The following is a 15,688-nucleotide window of genomic DNA, read 5'->3' on the forward strand; positions in this document are numbered from 1 at the left end:
GGAAATATGTCACAGACTCCTATAAAGATATTGGAGATTAACCGTAATACCCAGATATATTCTGACACTACATTAACCAGATTACTTAGATAAATACTTTTACAGTTTTAACAAAAAGGCTACAATAATATCTCCATGTTAAAAAATGACCCTGGTGTCTAACTGTCCTTTGGGGAGGCATTGTAAAATAGGTACAATAATATCACAGGGTCTCCATTCACGCTGGATGTCCACAGAATGCCAAGTAGCAATATATTATAGATGAAAGATTCCGCTGTGGAATTTCCATAGGCCTCGTTAGTAGACACATGATTTTATGAGACATAGAATGATAACTGATTGTCGTCAAATGAGCATGAACGGCTTCTTTAAAAATAAAAATTAAGAAACGGAATTCAGACTATATAGTTAGGAGGAAGCAAAAACTAAAATTTCTGTACTTTCCAATTCTTATACTAAGATATTCATTTACAAGCCCATCAAATATTCTTATACTATCACTTTTTGTATCCTTGGTATTTTGACATGAATAACATGTATAAGTTATGTATTTATTTATAAATAAAATAGTTATCCACAGACACAGGTTTCACTGACTATGGTTTGGCTCATCGGTGTGGCTGACTGGCAGGATTTGAACCGTGGCCACAAATACAGATGACAACAAAAAGATTTTTACAGTGTGTTTTTTTTTTAATTTTTTTATTTAAAAAATTATTTTTTTATGTAAATCATTGAAATTCTTTAATTATTTTTAACTGTTATTCTCTTTTCTAATGTTTATTTTCCTTCTTCCCTTCTTCACTTCCGGCACGTCTTCCAGGAAAAAAACCCAAAAAAGAAAAAGGCGGTAACAGTAACAATGGAACACGGAAGAACAAAAACAGCAAAACAAAAAACGGTAAGTCATAAAACTTTCAAATCCTTTCCAATTTATGCTTTTCTCTTTCAATTATTTCTACTGTAAAAATATGAAAACATGTTTCGCTTATTTTGCCATTTTATGTTATTTTATTGGAATAAATGCTCGTCCATGCAACATTTAAAAATGTGTCAGTTTGTGGAGGACAAAAATGTCATCGAGTTACATGTGAGTTTTATTATTATTCACAACTTAGCAAAGTTTAACAAAGTGCAGATGTGCGCATGCAAATGCTTACAACATGCAAAATTTCATTGTAAGAAAAAATATTACAACGATGTTCGAGAGGTCAGAGAGAAGGAGCACAATCACGGTTTATTCAGAAAAATACCTAGGAATAAATGTCATTGTTACAAACGAAAACAAAAAACGGAGTCGAGTTATTACTCGACCTATGTTCCTTGCGATATACTCTGCTACAACGTATTGGGTTGCAATGTTTGTTATTTATAAATTAATAATTAAGTAATAGATTAATCAAATAATAGTGTCACCTTCATGGTCACACTATGATAAAACAACACAAGATGAATACTTGATGTAAATCAGTTAAGCTCTGTTTGTGTGCGTGTGTTTGTGTGTACATATTTGTGTGTGTGTGATACTGTGAACCCCAAATGTAGTTCATCACCAGCCGTCTGTTCAGTGATTTTCTTTTCAACCAGAGCCACTCCCGCTCAGCTTTGACTCCCATCTTTATGATTTCTCTCGAGGGACGTCCGACCTAACTGTCGTCTGGAAACTGTCCCTAACTATTGTAAACTGTGACAAAAGTAAATCTAAATATATTGATTTCTATGTCCAGGCACTGATACACCATGATTAACAATCCTATTCCAGCTAGCTTTTGTGTGACTTAGTAAACAACTTCATCTTTATTACTTTATTTACTAACCTCACTTCCTATACTTCTGTTCGGCTGATCAACTTCTTTCTTTCTTTCACTTCCTAACATGTTGGAGGGTGGGAGAGCATCGATAGTATCACACTAGTAATTTAACGTTTCAGTTGCTGGTAACCATGATGTTGTTTATCAATTGCAACAAAGAGGGTGATGTTTTACAATAGTCCTAGAATTTGGTCAATAAAATAGAATTTCCTGGGCAATACCAGATAGGTACAGTTAGTTTTTAATAAATTGTTTTCTTAGATCTACTTTTCAATGTTCATTAGTCATCCCCACCAGAAATTTGATGTTTAATCAAATGCTGCATTTATCATGCTTTTCGATTATTCTCCATGGTTGTGAATGTCTTCATTGGGTCATTCTTATAAGACGTGAGATGCTTTGACTGCCTTAGTTATTACTGATTTATATACAGCATAATCACGTTGACACACCAGTTCCTGTTAAATCACCAAAGTTAAGCAATTAGTCAGTACTAAAATGGGTGACAGTTTGGGAATATCAGGTGCTGTATGTACTCTCTGCTTATCTCTGCATTGTTTCTAGTGATCCTGGATTTCTCCTTGCCACTAGAATCAGGCAGTACTGATTCAGGAGAAGTGTGGCTTGGGATTGCGCAACACTTATCTTCACACTTCAGCACGTTATCCATCATCCCTCCAGAGAGCTCGCCTTCTCTGCAGAAGCCTTGGCAATGTCCTCAACGTATTTGTTCCAACTCATGTTGTCTGTGAATGAGGAGCTGGGGAGTTTGAACAGTGAGCCCTCAGCTGGAGTGTAATTTGTCATGGCAGTCGATGGTTAAGAATGTCTTTTGTAATTGTTAAAGGAAAGAAGCTTAATTAAAACTACCATCGATTTAAAGACTTTCCAAAAAATAACTTGAGATATTTAAATATCTTTGCATATTTTTTCTTAAGTAGAACTGTTATCTAGACATGCCACAAGTGTCTAAGGTCTCTCAAGACAACCTGGCATGACTGAATATTCAAAATCACATAGTATTTGCAGCCCAAATAAGATGTTTTCAGTATGGCTAACTAACACTGGCTTTTACAAGGAATAATACACCTTCTCCAAGTGATGCTACGTCAAGTAACAGCACAAAGCTGGATGCTCCAACAGACTAGACGAGTTCTTGTCCTGGAATCCAGTAAGGCCAAGAAACTACAAGCAAGGTATACTATAACATTTTTAAATGGTCAATTGGGGATACGGAAAATGTATTCTCAACTTTACTTACTCAGGATTTGAAAAGTAAAGGAGAACTTTAAAAGAATATTTGAATATCTATCAAGTATTAGCCCCAGGAAGTTGAGCCACTGTATTTCCGAGCACTTCGACTGAAGTACAATGAAGCAAAGATGCCTTATATTATGTATGCACTGGACAAAATTCACAGAGGCAACAACAGCCTTGTATTTTACCAGGATAAGTGTAAACTAAGTATCATCATCAAGAAAACCTTTGGACATGGTGAAAAGATGAAATCATAGAGTGCACAAAAATTGGTTAATTTATGACATACAATGAAAAAGAAGAGATTAGGATCAGTTTCCTGTTTTTCTTGGTTAACAGACGTTTGATCTTTCTCACTGTGTTTTGTTTCTTTTCTGGACCATCATAGACCAATGAATATAAACTATAAAGACTCAAAAAAAAAAAAAGTATTTTTTTTGTTTTTGAGTTATTTCACCTGCCATTGAGGAACCAATATTCAACAATTGCTATATTTTTTTTTTTTTTTTTTTTTTTTTTTTTTTTTACAAAGGCATCACCACATTATCAAGGCCCAGAGGCCACTCAAGGATAAGGGTTAAAGAGTGTACAGTAGAAGTTGGTCAATATAGTAATCATTAGTAATGAAAATTTGGTAAATTAAATAACTTATATGGAACGGCTCATCAAGAACTTATTTACTTTAGACTTGAACAAAACCATATTGTAGTCAGCCGGAAAGCAGGAAAACGGAAGACAATTCCACAGGCGTGCAGTTCTAAGAAAGAAGCTTTGTTCATGGAATCTACGTTTAGGTTTAGGCACAGATAAAGAGTGGGGGAAATTATTGATAGTGTTTACAGCTAGACGAGTGTTTCTTGTGAAAGTTTGGCGAGGGGGGACCATAGATTGAAGCTCAGTTGAACACTTTCCATGAAAATAACGATACATCAGAGACAAACTCGCAACATCTCTTCTGTGAGATAGAGGTTGCAAGGAGGAGAAAAGGACATCTCCTACGAGGCTACGAAGTCTATTTTGAACTCTATCAAGGCAGGACAAGTTCTTTCTAGCAGCTCCTGCCCAGATGTGGCAACAGTATTCCATCCTTGGACGTACCTGGCTCTTATATAGATAGAGAATAGCATCAGCAGTGAGATATCTACTGGATCGATAGAAAGATCCCACCATTTTTCCAGCGGCCTTGGCAACAGATTTGATATACGTGTTCCATTTAATATTATTTGGCTTAATATACTTTCAGGATACATACATACATACAATGAAAAATATTTTAATTAGCCCCAGCACATATATCAGCAAAATTTGTGGGTAGAAATCCCAAATTAGTTTAAATATAACAAAAATGAAAGCCAGGTTGGGGGGTTGGAATATTGTAGAAAAATCAGTGTGTGAACTGCTAACTGAGGGAATAGTATCATGACAAATGCTTAAAATTGTACCTACCTGGTGTTACCCAGGATATAGTGAAGTGATTTCAGTTTAAAATTTGGATTTGTTTACACATTTTAAAACTGAGATAAACAATTATTATTTTCTTTAACTAAAAATGAGTTATCCGCCCTTGTTTTTTTATTTTGTTTTGGTGATTATTGAAAATTTTTATTTGATCAAAGTAATTTTTGCACTTTATTATAAGAGCGAAATTCGAAAATCGAAATATTGAATTTCAAGTAAAACCAATACAATCTACTTAATTGCCATGTTGCAATGATGAACATATCCAAAAATTACGAAAAACGGTAATGTAGAAAATCAATTATCAACGAAAAGTTTTTGTAGACAATCAGTGAAAATTGAGTTTTGCTAGGTTAAAAAAAATTAGTGTGAATCATAACAAGAGAGGCAATTAGTTTCTGAAAAATGAAAATCTTAGACCAATTTAGCGAAACTCAATTTTCACTAATCATCTTCGAAAACTATTCTCATTAATAATTATTTTTTTACCCCCATTGTTTTTTATAATTTTTGGATATGTTCATTACTGTAACACGGCAATTAAGTAGATACCATTGGTTTTTATTTGAAATTTAATATCTTAATTTTCAAATTTTCCTCCAATAACGAAGAAGCACCGTAATTTTTAAAGTAACTTATAGCTAAGTACATTAATATATTCCCAATAACACAGTACAACAATAAAAATCGAAATCTGTTACTCTGAAGCAAAGTTTAATTTGTCATCTTAAATACTATTTAGGTTTATCTTTCAAAATTTGACAAGGTAATTTTATATGTTAAATAATTTTACATGTTCAATGAAGTATATTTAAATTTAAAAACGCCATCCTTTCCTTTTTCATGAGAATAGCAGCTAACCTGAAAGAAAAGTATCCAGAGAACATCATCAACCCTGACCCATAAGAAAGTGAAGCAGACAATAACATTAGTTATGCTTTTGTCTTGCATATTTTTTAACTTACATTCAATAACAATGTCTTTTTTTTTTCTCTTTTCAGGTGAAGGTTCACCAGATAGTATAACAAATTATGAAAGTATGTCTCTTGGTAAGTAAAGATTAATATATTTTGCATATTTTCAATGTTATGTTGTGTTAATCACGTATCAAGTTTCGGTGGTACTCTTTATTTAGGCATTTTATTTGCATACCATGTTGTCGTTGGCTTTGGGCCTTGATGAGCAATGATTCACTAGTAAAAAAAGAAAATAAAAAAGTTGTCTTCCACAGAAGACTGGAAAGATTGTGTCCATTGTGCATGCATGTTAATATTTTATGTATTTGATGGCTATTGGTGTCAGAAGTTTATCAACTCTCTGTCTGGTCTTAGTTTTAATCCTGTTGGATACACTAGCCACACCCTCTTTAATCAAACTTGCTGACGATTCAGCAGGTGTTACAATATTGCATAATGTCAGTAGTACTTATCGAGTTGCTTCACACGTACACACACACATTGATGTAACCTTGCAGGCCGATAATCAAGACAAACACAGTGGCATAGTTAACAAAAAGTTTATTGCAGAAGTTTATTGCAGAAGTACATGCCATAATTCTGGGGGCTATAACTGCAATAAATCACTACCCAATATGTCAAATGTAACAATATTTAGTAGTTTGTATATGTCCATTATTAAAGAAATACATAGATCAGTTTAATCCATAACAACAGTATGCACATGAAAAAGGTTGAATGTTACATTGGTTAAAACATTGACAGTCACACTCAAGATGAGAATAGTCGTTCAAATAATAAAAAAGTTTAAAGTTTTTGGTTTCTTCTTTGACAGTCGGAAGCCAGAGTCGTTACCCCCCCCCCCCAAAAAAAAAGAGAGATTTTGGTTACATAAGTCTAACACAGGTTAAATTACTGAAGACAGACATAGTAGTATAATTAACAAAAAGTGTATTAGCAAAAGTATGTTACAGAAGTATGCATCATAATTCTGGGGCCATAACTGCCACAGATCACTACCCAATAACGTGTTAGATGTAACTATATTAGTTATGTTAAATAAACTTGTTTCATTTCGACTTCTGCTTTCTATTTAATGGAAGTCTTGTTAGTGTATCTCGGGTAAAAATCCCTTCTGATTACTCATTACGTGATTCCAGTTTAATTTTAATACTTTACATAATAAACTGTTTTTCATATAAACTTAAAGATATTTCAGTGTAAAAACTGAAAAAAAAATTTTTATTACAAGATATTAAAAAAAATTTTTTAATTAAAGATTTTTTTTTATGTGAACTTTTTCAAATATATTTTTTTTTTATATAAAACCATTATGAAAAAAAAAAGAAACATTTCAAAGTAAAGACTAAAAACAATATATTTTGATTCTAACTTATTTTATCAATATAAACAAAACCGTAAATGTGTACATGTTTGTCTGTCGAGATATTTAACGGATAAACTCTTAAACTACTGATCACATAACACTGAAATTAACTGGAAATGCTAATCATACACCAAGGATGGTTTGTAATGGGTAAAATCTTTGTTTGGATCGATGAATAATGTGTACAGACATATAGAGGCAAGTTGAAATGCAGAATGTTCATTTCAACTTCCAGACATATTTTTACTACTTTCAGTGCATGACTAAATTCAAATAATTTCTTCAAGTCGTTTAATATTAAATCTTTCTTAACTATCTCTTATAGTAACATCAGAAGAAGATGCGACTAGAGCGCTAAATGTTTGGATTTCAATTCCAACTGACGCCATCCAAGTTATTGTTTTTTTTTTAACTTGTGAAATCAATATTATATATTAGTTACAATATAGTATTAAATAGGGAATTGGCTCTGTAAACCTGAAAGACTTACCATTAAGAAATTTATTATGAGGAGGTTGAAAGTAAGAAAATACCTTTTGGAATAAACACCCTCAACCTTCCCATGTTAAGAACGGCTTTCGGAATCAACACCTTTTGTATTTTTCACAACCAGTGCACATTGATCGTCTTCGGGTGGTCCCCCAGTGCATTTTCACCGAAATCTGCATGGATTAAAATATATTTAAGCATATTTTATGACCTGGCAAGCCCCAACCCTGCTAGTTTAAAAATATAATCATTCCAAAGGAAAGATTAGTTTTTTATGTAAAGTTTTAAAAATTCAACTGGAATTACGCAACTATTAATCAAAAGAGACTTTTACTCAGTATACACTGGCAAGGCTAAACAGAAAGAAGTCAAAATGAAGTTTAATTAACTTAACCAATAGCCTCTGGGTAAGTCCATTATTCTTGAAATAGGTAGATCAGCTTACCCCATAACACACATGTAATTAATATCCTCATATTTCTCCAGCAATAAAACTCCCTTTGACAATGAGTAAAAATAATTTTTTTGTGTATTTTTATCTTTATGCTAATTTTTAACCTGGATTCGTTCTTTTTCTTTACAGAAGACCGACAGAATGTTCTTGCAACAGTAAGTCTTGTTAAATTCTTTTCTTCTGCTTAGGTTTTTCTTGAATCAAATGGAAAAGAGATGTACATTATTTTCCCTAGTTAATAATTTGTATCGACTATATATATATATATATATATATATATATATATAATATTCATATATACTTGTTTATTGTTATATAAACATGCTCACATCCCGCTGCTACAAACAGCCACTTGTTTCAATCAAACAACAGATATCAGGCAGCGACTTGACTATTCAAATGTTCAATGAATAATCTTAATCTTATAAGTTTATTCATTGAACATTTGAATAGTCAAGTCGCTGCCTGATGATATCTGTTGTTTGATTGAAACAAGTGGCTGTTTGTAGCAGCGGGATGTGAGCATGTTTATATAACAATAAACAAGTATTATCAGCTTTTTATTGAGGCACTATCTAACAACCTCGTTGAATTCAATAGTCCATTACTTTTGAATAACCCCCCCCCCGAGTATATTCATATATATATATATATATATATATATATATATATATGTATATGCTTTCTATTTGTTAGAAAAGGACAGAATAATTAGTTCTTCGAGATACCTCGCAACATCAACCAAGTCAAGCAAGATTGTGAACCGTAACATTGTCTGATGGAGGCATTTTATGTAGCATATCAATAAATGGCTTCATTAATCAAGAGTTATAATGGAGGGACAGAAATATCCCTCTTGGAACCAAGATGAAGCTATTAAACACTGGAGTCATCATCTCAATCATGCTTTACATACAAAGGAGGATCCAATCAGTAGAAATGAGATGGCTCAGAAAACTCCTTGGTATCTTATACAATGACCATGTCACCAATAAAACTCAGGTTGTATGGGAACATAACTGCGCTCAGAAGGACTTGCAAAAACCATCCTGCAAGGAACAGTCCAGGGGAAAAGAAGATAGGGCAGATACAAGAACTGGGCCGACAACATTCTTGATTGAACAGGAGAAAAACTTTAATGTTACAAGCGCACCAAGTGGAACCAGCTGGTTCACCTTCCATCCACCATGCTGTGCCCTTACGATGCTGGCGAGTTACATGACCAGTAATGATAAAATGAAGCCATCTGAACCCCTTGTTTATGCATTGACATGTTGATAGAATAAATAGAAAACTGATTTGAGTTTTCAAAATGTCAAGATCAAATGTTAGCAAAGGAAAATACTGGAATGACAAAGTTGCAATGCAATTACATTCAGATTCACTGACATGTACAAACCTTTACTCTAAAACACATAGTACGCAGGTACCTAGCTGCAATAATGACTGTTTTTGAGTGTACGTATGTGTGTGTATGTATGTGTGTATATATATATATATATATATATATATATATATATATATATATATATATATATATATGCATATATATGTGTGTGTGTGCCCCTTTAAGAACTGGGTGCTTATTGTTGAGTACTTTATGTTGAAATGAAATAAGTCGGTCACTTAAGCCCACGTACGCAGATTGTGATATTAAAATCATATGATCACTGTCAGCCTTCTTGAATGGCATTTACAATTTATATAAATGTTAATTTCAACTATATTCTCGCCGTGGTTAACGTTGACCCATATATATATATATCTTTTGCAGTAACCAGCAAATACATAGATATGTAAAAATTTTTAACGTGACTATCTAATTATTTTGCTAACAATTTTTCCTCTGATGAGAAGAAATAGCATTCTTTGAAACTCCACAGATTAAGGAGTATTCTGCCGAATAATAAAAACTTTTTGTAAATTTCTACTTTACAGCTGTGTTTCTTATTGTTTATATATATATATATATATATATATATATATATAAATAATTATTTATATATGTATATATAGTCAAATGTTTACTGCTCATAACCGCCTAATTTATATCTATAAAGCAGAAGTGGCACGCTCGTTTTGTATGTCCAAGAAAGTTTTTTTTTCGGTGGAGGTGGGGGGGGGGGTCTTGAGAGGGTTACTATTTTTTTAGAACTTTTTATATACTCTCTAGATTATAATATCTACGATTTACGAACGGATTCTACATTTATTTTGATCGACTTTTATAAAATTCCTTCATTTCCATCCTTTTGCGTGTTTGTTGGTCTTTTTTGTATAAATAAAGCAAAACTAATCGAAGCAAATCGACTCGCCTGTCTTTCCTGGCCGAGACATCTTGAAGGCAATCAGCTTTGATCAATGTTGGGAAACCCTTCATATCAAACAATTGCTATTCATTTGGAGAGCTCCCCTCTCAACATCATGGGGAAGCAAAATACGGCAGAAACTGGCCTGCAGCCAATGTTCATTTCTGCAACTGCGTGATTCTTACACTTCAAGTCAACTTTTTAATCGTTAATTTTGAACGCTTTTCACTTCCTCTTGCCTCCTAGCATAGCAGTAAGTTTTTCTTTCACTTTCTTTTCCGCCTTCGCGTTACGGGTTCGAGCCTGCCTGCCTACCTACTAACACTTATTTTTTTCAAACGGCCGGGCAACGCTGGGCACCCCCCTAAGCATATATAAATAAATGAATATATATATATATATATATATATAATTATTTTTTTACTATAATAATTAATTAAATACCTACAGACACTAGTGTTTCATCCTTTTGGGATTCTTCAGTGCAGGGTGTCATGATTAACACCAGCCGAACAATTCGAACCCCGCGACACGAGACATCTTTAGCTCAATTAGCGGAGACCGTATCCATTCGGCTACCATTAACCGCGTGAAATAGCGTTGAATTTTAAACATTTTAATTTTTTTTAAATGTTCATTACGTCAGTCAGACAGTGATCTAATCGTTATACGATGATCTATGCATAAGAGCTAAATTGACCGACTTTAATTCAACTGAAAGTGCTCAACGATAAGAAATGAATTTCTTAAAGGGGCTGTCATAATTATTTTTTTACTATAATAATTAAATACCTACAGACACTAGTGTTTCATATATATATATATATATATATATTGTGTACAGAAAGTTGTTAGATGAGATAACTTATTGGTACCGTCGGTTTCAAGCCTGATAGTTAGAACCGTTTAAGATATCCATATCAAACTCTCTTCAGCCAATACTTGTCTGAAGAGAGTTTGATATGGATATCTTAAACGGTCCTAACTATCGGGTTTGAAACCGACGGTACCGATGACTTGTCTACTCTAACAACTTTCTGTACAAAAAATAAAAATACGCTCTTATATTTCAGATTTTCCTTTTAATTGAGCACTCTGCTAAATTTCTTTTTCCAAAAAAATTTATCATATATATATATATATATATATATATATTTTTAAAAGTTTTTCTTTTGAAATATCGCTACTTTCAATGCATACTGTTTTCGTTTAACGGGTCTAGATTGTTATTTTAAAAACCAGTCACCGTTAATTTGGAGTTAAGCTCAATGTATCTATTTAATAGGTGCAGAGCATATATAGTGTAAAATTTTGTTGAAAATTCAACAACTCATGTTTTCTTTTTTATAACCTTCGTTTATTTCCTCCATTTTTATATATATATATATATATATATATATATAAATTTCTAAAACTTAGGCGTATAAAAAAACAATTTGTGTTAACAAAGAATTACATGTTTTTAACAAAAAAGTATATTTATTGATTTAAAAACTTTGAATACTGTTATCACCAGTTAACCTCTTGTTAGCACAGAATAAATGATGCATAACTGTCTTATGTTCAGTATATTTGCATATTGGTACCTTGACTTGTATGGTCACTTGTAATACATTTTACATTAAACATGGTATTCTGAAAAGGTCACCCATCTAACTACATGGTAACAACATAGAAGCAGTCAATGTGACAAAATGGACAACTGGACTATAGACTTTTTCTATTCTTCAGTCGAGAACAGATTATATAGTAACGTTTCTATCATTATAATTGTACCATCTTTTTGCCTAAATAAAATACCTGGTGTAAGTGATTGATCAGGTATTGTGCTGCCCTCACCAAAATGCTATTTGTCTGTGATGAAATAACGCCACAAAAACATGACAGATATTGTAAATTGAATACAAAATGCCACTTTTACTCATAACCTGGGTTAGGGTGGTGGTAATTCCTGGTTTATGCCTCTCTCAACAGTATTAGTATGTAAATGACCATGATTACAGATTCTTTAGTTCTTTCTTATGAGACATTTACAACAAGAACTTGTCTTTCTAACACAATGAAAAAAGACTGAACAATGCTTACAAGTTGGTAATCTTCAAGTCCAACATCAGCGTATTATCATAAACTGACCGATAAGTAATCAAATGCATTCATATTATTTGGATTCATCTTGAGTCATTTTCACAACGTTCGGTTGATGTAACTTCCAACCTTCTTTAGGTGTATCTTGTCAAACTTGGGAATTTGGACGGAATTTTGAATGGAACCTTTTGTTTACTTCACGGGGGTAGCATGCTCTCATTCATGACTGAATAGAGGTCCTGAGTAATTTGCAATTGTATTTTTCTCTCACACTGAGAATTGGACCTTCAACCATCAGGAATAGTACAATCAATTCTTTTCAAGTACTCTGACCACTGTACCACAGGTCCTTGTGGTGAGAACAGTAGTAAGGAGAATCCAAATAGTAATAACCAATCCTTATCTAGAAAAATTCAGAAATGTAATCAAACACAGTTCATACCGGTGGTCAATGTTAATACTTCCATAGTATACTTCACTTTTGGTCCCCCAACAAAAGGGCGGTGGACCTTTAAATTCACCCTTGTCCATTCGTCTCTTCGCACTTTGCTCAATAACTATGCTTTGGAATGTTTTGAAATTTTGCACAAACATTAAACATGATATGAGTAAAAAAAAAAGTAACAGAACGGATTTTCTGGGAAAACTCCGGTTTCGGGCTAAAATTGACATTTTTGTGCTTATTAAAAAATAAAACTTTCTGAAAAGTTGTAACTGATTTCTATATCATTTTGTTTGTCTATTCTTTGCGATAACTCTTGGATGTGCCCCAGGGGCTCTTTTAGGGCTAATAAAAACGCTCCATTTTTGGGACTATTTTACCATATTTGTCCAAAATTTTCTGTGTATGTCTATTTAATAGTTTTGTATGGTGCTGAACTCAAATTTAAATATGTTAAGGCCTTGGCGACTTTTGGGGCCGAATGGGGAGGGGGGCAAATGATGGACTTTGTCATTTCTTTTTTTGCATGGTGCAGAACTCAAATTTACGCATGTTAAGGCCTAAAACTGCACTGTTTGTTCATTTTCACCAGGATTGGATGTCCTCTGTGGACTTTTGGGGCTAAATGTGGGGGGGGGGGAAGGGATCAAATGCTGAACTTGTTTTTTTTTTTTTATGCTTTGTTCACTGTGCACTCACAGGGGACCATGCATACTTCACTTGTTAATATTGGCAATCATTCCCATCTTATTAATCCTTATGCATGATTGGCTCTGAGCCTTGACAAATGGTGGTTCTAGTAGTAAAAAGAAAGCAAAAAACATTTGATCATTGATGTTAAGAAACATGTTTTTAGATTGGTAACCATTTTGGAATACCAGTTGCTTTAAGCAATCACATCATCTGGATGTATAAATAAATTGTTGGTTATTAATTGATTACTACTTTGTATCTTGTTACAGGATTGTTTTAGTATTTGAGTCGGATTCGAATAAATCAAATAGCTTTTTTATCTGGGCAAATATTATTCCATGAGCTTCAAGAATATCTGTGATACTATCGACGCCTCCCCCCCCCTCCCAACCCAAAGTGTTTGGAAGTGAATATAAAAAAATAAAAAAATGGAAAACTATAACAAAAAGAGGAAATAATTGATCAGCAGAACAAAAATATAAGAAGTGAGGTTGGAAAAAAGATAATGGAGGTGGTGGTTCACTGAAGCACACAAAGGCGATTGGAAATAGGATTGTTAATCAAGGTGTCTGGGTCAAAGGATCAGTATCTGGGTTAAGGTGTTTAGAGTTCATGGTCAATTTCCAGTTGGTGGCAGTTTGTGGTTCAGAGAACATTGTGATGAGCTGACGTCAGCTGACAACAAAGAGGCATTGACAGATAACTGAGAAGTAAGCATTAGTGTTCAGAGTTTCGATGGCATCACATATACGCAGAGTGCAGAATGTGTCAGAGTTTGTGTTTTTTGTTTCTCTTGTGTTGTTTATTTTTTTTTTTTCTACTTTTAAGCCACTGCGTACCATCTCAGCAGCCACCAATGTGAGAGGCGATGATAACATGGCCAGAAAAGCAGATGAGGGAGAAGAAAATCTTACAAACAATGATGGGGGCACAGTTATTGAAACTGGGGAGCACATGGTGTCATATCTTCTCTATTCATAAGTATTAATAACAGGAGATCCATCGGAACACAAACATAATTGAAATGATTTGATTTGAACACTTGATCAAGTTTTATGCATAACTGAAAGGTTGGATAAGAGACCTAATCCGATCTGATTTGAACAAGATAAAATTTGTTCTGTGACGTATCCGTTAAGCTAATAATGCTCCTCTGTAATTACTAAGTCTTATAATTAACTGGACTTGATTGTTGATGCAAATAAAATTGATATTTTTCTTCTAAAAAAATTTTTTTTTTCCTCCGATAGTGTTGCGGCGTCATATCAGAACACACAAAAAAAATGTGCACTCGTAGTTTCCGTTGTCCTCAGCACAATGAAGACCAGAGGCGGGGAGTACGACAATTCTTGCTCAACAATGACAACACCACGGCACACGAGTAAGTAATTAAAAACTCTCTCATTCACTTTTTAACTCTCGCTCTCTCTCGCTCTTTTACTCTCTCACTTTTTTACTCTTTCTCTCCTCTCTCTCTCTCTTTCGTCTTGCTCTCTCTCTAGTCTTGCTCTCTCTCTCTCTCTCTCTCTCTCTAGTCTTGCTCTCTCTCTAGTCTTGCTCTCTCTCTCTCTCTCTCTCTCTAGTCTTGCTCTCTCTCTCTCTCTCTAGTCTTGCTCTCTCTCTCTCTCTAGTCTTGCTCTCTCTCTCTCTCTAGTCTTGCTCTCTCTCTCTCTCTAGTCTTGCTCTCTCTCTCTCTCTAGTCTTGCTCTCTCTCTCTCTCTAGTCTTGCTCTCTCTCTCTTTAGTCTTGCTCTCTCTCTCTCTCTTTAGTCTTGCTCTCTCTCTCTCTCTCTCTAGTCTTGCTCTCTCTCTCTCTCTCTAGTCTTGCTCTCTCTCTCTCTCTAGTCTTGCTCTCACTCTCTCTAGTCTTGCTCTCTCTCTCTCTAGTCTTGCTCTCTCTCTCTCTCTAGTCTTGCTCTCTCTCTCTCTCTCTCTAGTCTTGCTCTCTCTCTCTCTCTAGTCTTGCTCTCTCTCTCTCTCTCTAGTCTTGCTCTCTCTCTCTCTCTAGTCTTGCTCTCTCTCTCTCTCTAGTCTTGCTCTCTCCCTCTCTCTCTAGTCTTGCTCTCTCTCTCTCTCTCTCTCTAGTCTTGCTCTCTCTCTAGTCTTGCTCTCTCTCCCTCTCTAGTCTTGCTCTCTCTCTCTCTATCGTCCTGCTCTCTCTCTCTCTATCGTCCTGCTCTCTCTCTCTCTATCGTCCTGCTCTCTCTCTCTCTATCGTCCTGCTCTCTCTCTCTCTATCGTCCTGCTCTCTCTCTCTCTATCGTCCTGCTCTCTCTCTCTCTATCGTCCTGCTCTCTCTCTCTATCGTCCTGCTCTCTCTCTCTCTATCGTCCTGCTCTCTCTCTCTC

General features: G+C 34.3%; 1 protein-coding gene across 5 annotated transcripts in view; it reads left to right on the forward strand.

Moving 5' to 3' along the window:
- Positions 1 to 15,688, forward strand: part of LOC145246652 (ataxin-7-like protein 3) — a 103,988-nt gene that overhangs the window by 63,023 nt on the left and 25,277 nt on the right. For all 5 annotated transcript variants that reach the window (XR_013863148.1, XM_080108357.1, XM_080108359.1 and 2 more), the window contains 4 exons: positions 824 to 901; positions 5,528 to 5,575; positions 7,942 to 7,967; positions 14,592 to 14,722. Coding sequence is in view for 4 of the 5 variants with exons in the window: in XM_080108357.1 (XP_079964483.1) it covers positions 824 to 901; positions 5,528 to 5,575; positions 7,942 to 7,967; positions 14,592 to 14,722 (283 nt within the window). In the remaining variant the exon portion in view is untranslated. The remainder of the gene's footprint in view (positions 1 to 823; positions 902 to 5,527; positions 5,576 to 7,941; positions 7,968 to 14,591; positions 14,723 to 15,688) is intronic.

The sequence above is a fragment of the Euprymna scolopes genome, chromosome 24 (genome assembly GCF_053919585.1).
Source record: "Euprymna scolopes isolate OS-2025 chromosome 24, ASM5391958v1, whole genome shotgun sequence".
Lineage (NCBI taxonomy): Eukaryota > Metazoa > Mollusca > Cephalopoda > Sepiida > Sepiolidae > Euprymna > Euprymna scolopes.